This window comes from Euphorbia lathyris, chromosome 8, assembly GCF_963576675.1.
Source record: "Euphorbia lathyris chromosome 8, ddEupLath1.1, whole genome shotgun sequence".
Classification (NCBI taxonomy): domain Eukaryota; kingdom Viridiplantae; phylum Streptophyta; class Magnoliopsida; order Malpighiales; family Euphorbiaceae; genus Euphorbia; species Euphorbia lathyris.
In genome coordinates this window covers 12,855,559-12,861,873 of record NC_088917.1, presented here as the reverse complement: position 1 = coordinate 12,861,873, position 6,315 = coordinate 12,855,559, and the positions used below count along the sequence as shown (strand labels likewise).

Here is a 6,315-nt window from a genome sequence, read left to right as displayed (position 1 = left end):
TCAGTTTCAAAACTATGTAATTTTATGTAAAAAAATTTAAATGGACATAATTAATGAATTGTTTGCAAGCAAAGCTCGTGAATATAATTAACGAACTATTCGTGAACAAAACTCGTAAACAGCTCTAACAGAATGTTAAGTTTGAGCTCAAGCTCTTCAATGTTTTTTGAAGAGCCGGGCATAAGCATGCCAAAACCTTACTTATATGCTCCTATTTTCCGTTTTATCACGACTCTATTGATAAAACAACCAAAAAAATGCAAAAGTAGGGCAAATAAGGTTCAAAAAAAAGACAGACTAGAGAAAAAATGGATAAAGAAGAAAAGAAAGTGATAGAAAAAAAGAGAGAAATATGATAGCCATTGTTCTAAGAATAAAAGAGAAAAATAAAGTCGTATTCCAGAACAGTAAAAAAGAAATAGAGAAAAAAAAAATTCTCATTAAAACGTAACATGGCATTTTTATTAATTTACTCAAACAAACATACAGGCGTATTTCTAAAATATTAACAAGATTATCCGAGTCCATACATAATTATACAGCTTATAAATACTAACAGTATGATTTACTTCAGAAGATACATACCCATAACATGCCTGAAATCAAAATTTCGAGTCACTCTGCCGAAACTGGGAAATTGACACTGTTGGGGATTAATTATCAAAGAACAGTTCTTCATTTAGGGTGGATTTCATACTATTTCTATGTATGTGGTAATTTTAGCTCGCCTCATTGGTTAGGAAGGCGGATAAGGGATTCGTGGGAATTTTTCAGCAGTTCATCTGTCATATAGACGACTGATATTTCACAATACAACTGGTAAAATATTCAAGTAATCTCTTGTCTGCCTTCCTGGCTGGCGGGGCGACCCAAAATCACCACATACACGGAAATAGTTTGAAATCCATCCTATATAAAGAACTTAGGTAATTCACCACAAATGTGTCAATTTCCCACGGACATGTGAATGGCTTCAACTTGTTAAGTGTTAGGTTTACTAATTACATCAGTTGACTGCAAATTACTCCATTAATCCCGCCTGTTATCCAACAGTGTGACTCGAGGCTTTAGGATTTATATATATGTATACATGTATGAAGCGACCAGTGATGTATAAACTTCATTTCAGGACCTGATAAGAAGCATGCCGATCATCGAAAGAATTGTCGAAAAGGATTACCATTTCCGCAGTTAGAGCAGCAAGACAGGAATCCCGTGATTCCTGAATTCGCAGGTTGAGCGGTGTCTTTTTCCCGTTTGTGTAAAACTCTTACAAACTCCTCTGCACTTAAATGTCCGTCACGATTTGAGTCAAACATATAGAAGATGATATCCACGACATTATCGGTCAGTGAGACCCCACAAACCTGATATTAGAAAATAGCAAGGAACTGTAAGAAAAATATGGCAGGAGAAATCATTTCTATTACTCTCATAAACTAATTTGGTCTTTCCTACATAAACTATGAAGCCATTCAACAATACTTGGGACCAAGGTTTCAACAACAAACATAACTTATTGGCCTATAAAAGCCGACTCCCCCCCTCCCCCTTTTTTTCCCGAACTTGGAAATGATCAATTAACACCTTCAACTTGCTTAAAGTGCCCTATTGACCCCTTGGACTTGCTTAATTTGACATATTGAACCTCTGAACTTGGTTAAAATGATGTGCGCTTGCTTCAACTTGTCCAAATTTCCACTTGCTCTGACACATAGGACTTAGAAGGTTAATCATGTCACTTTAAGCAACTTCAAGGGGTTAAGCAGTCGTTTTCAAAGTTAGAGGGGGCATTAGACTCTCTGGACAAATTTTGGGGGCCATGAATGTATTAGGCCTAATTTATATAATGGTACGAAAAACATTCCCCATTTCACGTGCAAGACAACATATTTACAACCATCTCAAAGATACAATGACACAAGGAGAGAACGCAGCACTGAAATGTAAAAATAAAATAGAATAAGAAAGGCGATAAGTATAACATTAATAAAATCCAGGTATCTTACATGGGATGCAGCTCTTTGGAAGTCCTCCCTTGTTAACAAGCCATTTATTTTCCCATAGCTAAAAAGGGCCAGAGACAATGGCTGTAAGCTTTTACGTATTTCTGCAAAATCTTTAAACTCTTCGAATGTTATTCGTATTTCCCTGAGATCTGCAGCATTATTTATTTCTTCTACCCGATCAAGAAACTTATTCAAGTGACCCAAGTCAGCAGAAGCAACCATGGATAATGCAAAATCCTTAGCTGATATGGTTTTTTGTGATTTATAGTCGTAATGTGCAAATTCCAATCTCAGCATCTGAAGAAGATGGTAATAAAAGCATTTAGGATTACAAAAATAAAAAATGCTGCAAAGACCCATAAAATTAGGTTCTGAACTGCTATACATCAGTAAAAATACATTTAGGTAAATTGTAATGTATGGATCACTTGCCCGACCATACCATAGACGAAAGCGAGCATTTTAACTTGATTGGACATGATATCATAACTGTTATAAGCCTATCCCTGCCCCTGCAGAAAGACCTGTATGTACCTGGAGGGGTTAGGGAGACAAAGCTACTTTCCTGCTTATATAGTCAAACCTAACACATGAAAAAGGTTATCATGAAAGTGATGCATCATATTCTTTATACAATCTGAAATTCCTCCAAGTACAAATGGTATAAAAAAGATGAACAAAACAACAAACAGAATTTGCTTGGTAGCGCTACTAAATCTAGGAGCTAGCTAGGCATAACCTATCCTACCATTTTCCGATTCAACCACCATTACCTTTTACCAATATAATATAAAATTTCACAATATTTGTCTGTTTATTGGGCTAGATCACACAAGGCATTAACACCACAGTAATACCAACATAAAAGTGGCAAATATCAGCTGAATAAAGACTATTCTATTTTCATCACATCCATCCATCACGTCCCAGCTTTCTACTACAATCCCGCACACCCCAAGCAGATGCATTCAAGTTCTACTTCTAAAACACTACATCTCGGTTATCTAATAACACATCAGATCCAATGAAACACAAGATTCTAGCTAGCCCATTTATTGGTTTTAAATCCCTTTCATGCTCAAATTATTGCTGGATCTTACAACTATAATAATCGAACAAAGATTTATGAGAACTTCTAAAAACAAAATGTAACAAAAATTGCAGTTTTTGCAGTTTTTCTAAAAAGTATCACAACTAAAAATCAAATTGGATGTACAAGCACAAACCAAAGTACGTGTGTGCATATATGATACATATGTTTGGGTGAACATGGACTCTTTTCCACAAAAGGAGGCAAAAAGAAAACTAAAGAATTACCTCGTCTTGCAAATCCCCCAAAAATGTGACAAACTTATCATGCTGAAGGCGTCCGTTTCCATCTTTGCCAAAGAAATACTCCAATAAGCCTCCATCTTCTACAGAGCCACTAACTCTTAGTCCTGTTCGACGTCCATCCCTATGGACTGCCCCTTGTCTATTATGAGTTCGCATCAAGGCCATCACTTTCTTAAACTCCTCTTTATCTATCTCCCTGTATAAAGAGACACATGTCAAGCCTAAAGTCTATGCTTGGCTTAACAATTTATCCAGATCAGGCAACTGTGTCTACTAAGTTAAATTATGGACTAAAGGACATAATGGAATGAATCAACAATTTATATACATGACATAAAAAGAAAAACCGCACTAGAAGCAATTTTTGCATCTCTCACTAGTTAAGGTTTCAATACGCACCCACTGTGGTCTACGTCAAACATTTTGAAAGCCACAGAAAAGGCTGATTCTGGAATACTGAGTAGTGTAACAAAAAAGATATACCTGTTACAAGGGAATACACAATTATTACTCACATTGTAACAAAATTTAAGCCAAATGCCTTAAAAAGAAACCATAATCTTCATAAAAAACATTAGAACAAGAAAACAAAGCATGGCATTTGATAAATTAAGAACTCACTCCTTGAATGATATAAGTCCATCATTATCCACATCAAACAGCATAAAAAATTCTGATGGCGAACATCTTAGTTCCCCAGACCTCCTTTCCCCACTCAAATATCCTTCCCTAACAAGGTTGGATTCAGATGGAGGGAAAACAGGAACAACAGCACGCATCATATCTGCGGGTGTCATGAGTAACTCTCCATTTGATGCTCGAAAAGATGCAAAGTATTCGAAAACCTTGCAGCAAAATATCAAAGACAGGTTAGAAAAGCCTTGAAAACTCACTTAATTGAATACTGAGTCTTTAAGAATAATTACCACAGTTCGTTTTCCTAATCAAAGTATAAGCCATCATCTAATTAACATCAATTAAGCGATAAGCCCTGCAGGCTGCCACCATGAGGTAAGGCAAATGCAGGCATATTATAAGCAGGCCAGAATTAGGCATTCAAGAAGCAGAAATCAAAGGTAAAAACAATTATCAAATGATAAATACCTTCTCGGGAGGACTCCGCAGTCTTATCCTCTTCTCATAGTTGAAGAAAATCCTTCTTCTATACGCATCTGCGACATGATTAAATTTATGAATTGGTAATATTCGAATCAATCACAAGATCTTTAACTAAGTAACAGATAATCACCTCCAAAAATGAAACTGGAGCTATAATCAGGCAACGAAAGCTTGGCAAATGAGGAAGAAGACTCCTGATTCTCGATCTCCGATTTACCAGTGGTGGGCGTTGGCAAGTCGGAGAAAGATAACGCAGATTCAGAATCAGAGCTCGAATTAGTAGTCCAGTAACACAATCCTACACCGGAACCGACGGCGAAACCAGAAAACCATCTCGAAAAGGAGAATTGAGTAACATTTTTCAGTTGACTGTTGATTTTGGTTGTAGAAGTAGAGATCATAGACAAAGGAGAAGAGGAAGACGATGCTGGATTAGAGTATTGCCGGGCTTGTAGCTGTCGGATTAAGTAGAGTGGTTGAATGGGTGATCGGAATCTTTTCAGAGACGTTGAGGCAGACATAGCATCACACGAGACGGATCGACGAAGAATTCGAGGAGGAGGAAGGAGTGATTTAATACACCGACCGAACGGAGAAATGAGAAAACGACACCGTATGAAAACAATGTATGGGTCAACAAGGCGGGGATTCCCGGTTTCGGGTTTCTGTGGGAATCTGAACCCACAGAAATGGAAAAACTTTAAAATGGTGATTTATGGAACGGGTAAATTACAACTATGGTCATTAAAAAAAATTATGTTTTAAAAAAGGTTCATAATTTTATTCTTTTTAAATAAAATTATTGATTTTTTCCATTTTGATAAAAAAAAAAATTATATTTTTTCTGTTAGGTAGAAATTTTATACAATTTATGCCTCTAAATTTAGATATATGTGATATTGAACTCTTTAAGTTTTACAAATCCCTCAACTTTATTCTTTTCAGTTGAGGTCCTAGATTTCATAGTTTAAACTTGAAATCTAGTCAACCTAAATTTTATGTTATTTTTAATAATTCCCACCATAGTCTACTCTATGGGGAGCCGGTAAAGGCGGTTATTTAGGATTTCCAATCCAAAATATATTTTAATTATATTATTAATATTTTGATGATTAAAAATTATGTTTATAAATAAATTTTGACATCTGTATTTAAATTTAATAGTAATTATATCTAGAATATAAGAACAGTTCAATTAAAATAAAATAAAAAATCAATAATAATAACATATAGTGTCGTTTTTTCCAATCATTGTCTCTCAACAACAAGAACATAATAGGAGGCATAATAAATTTATTTAATAAATTATTTCTTAACAATAAGGGTAAAATGCAAAAACAAAAAAAACTTGTAGTTTGCGTGATTTGCAAACAAAGTCAAGGAGTTTAAAAAACTTACAAATAGTGATTTTTAGTTTGTGCAGTTTGCAGTTAAAAGATTTGTGAGTCAATTTTTCGATCAAAAATTTACTAGTTGTTTAGTTAACTAGATTTAACCCCGTGCAATGCACGGAATGTATGACTTTATTAGACAAATATAATTTTGACACTTATTGTGTTTCTTTATCTTATGAGGAATTTTCTATAATCGAATAATTTTTACTGTAATTTTTGAGTTACGTTTAGCCCTAATATTGATAAATTGGGTCAATTTGAGAAATAATTCATCAAACTGAGTCCTGACATAAAATCAGTACGGGCGGCACCGCAGGTTCTGAGGTTGACAAACATAGTTTATATAATAGATGCTATTTGAAAAGGTACTGTCAAACCCTAGATTGAGTTTTCATCATATTTTCAGCGTTTTTTTTTATGTTATGTTTTCTAATATTTATAATTTCATTGTTTAGTTA

The 6,315-nt window shown here is 34.8% G+C and overlaps 1 protein-coding gene across 1 annotated transcript; it reads right to left on the bottom strand.

Moving 5' to 3' along the window:
• Window positions 1-440: 440 nt before the first annotated feature.
• Window positions 441-5,130, bottom strand: LOC136202665 (calcium uptake protein, mitochondrial-like). Its single transcript, XM_065993424.1, has 7 exons — window positions 4,594-5,130; window positions 4,449-4,516; window positions 3,966-4,189; window positions 3,744-3,827; window positions 3,327-3,540; window positions 2,010-2,306; window positions 441-1,367 (listed from the first exon to the last, which is right to left on the bottom strand). Exons 1-7 carry the CDS (start codon window positions 4,982-4,984, stop codon window positions 1,152-1,154), a joined length of 1,494 nt encoding a protein of 497 aa, XP_065849496.1. The 5' UTR covers window positions 4,985-5,130; the 3' UTR covers window positions 441-1,151.
• Window positions 5,131-6,315: the final 1,185 nt, after the last annotated feature.

What these genes read in the sequence shown, in the direction of transcription:
- LOC136202665 (XM_065993424.1), bottom strand. Translation starts at nt 4,984, where the DNA reads ATGTCTGCCTCAACGTCTCTGAAAAGATTCCGATCACCCATTCAACCA. An exon ending in TTTGACGTAGACCACAGTGG is followed by an intron (nt 3,541 to 3,743) that starts GTGCGTATTGAA and finishes CTCTTTATACAG; the next exon opens with GGAGATAGATAAAGAGGAGT. An exon ending in TCCAAAGAGCTGCATCCCAT is followed by an intron (nt 1,368 to 2,009) that starts GTAAGATACCTG and finishes TTCTAATATCAG; the next exon opens with GTTTGTGGGGTCTCACTGAC.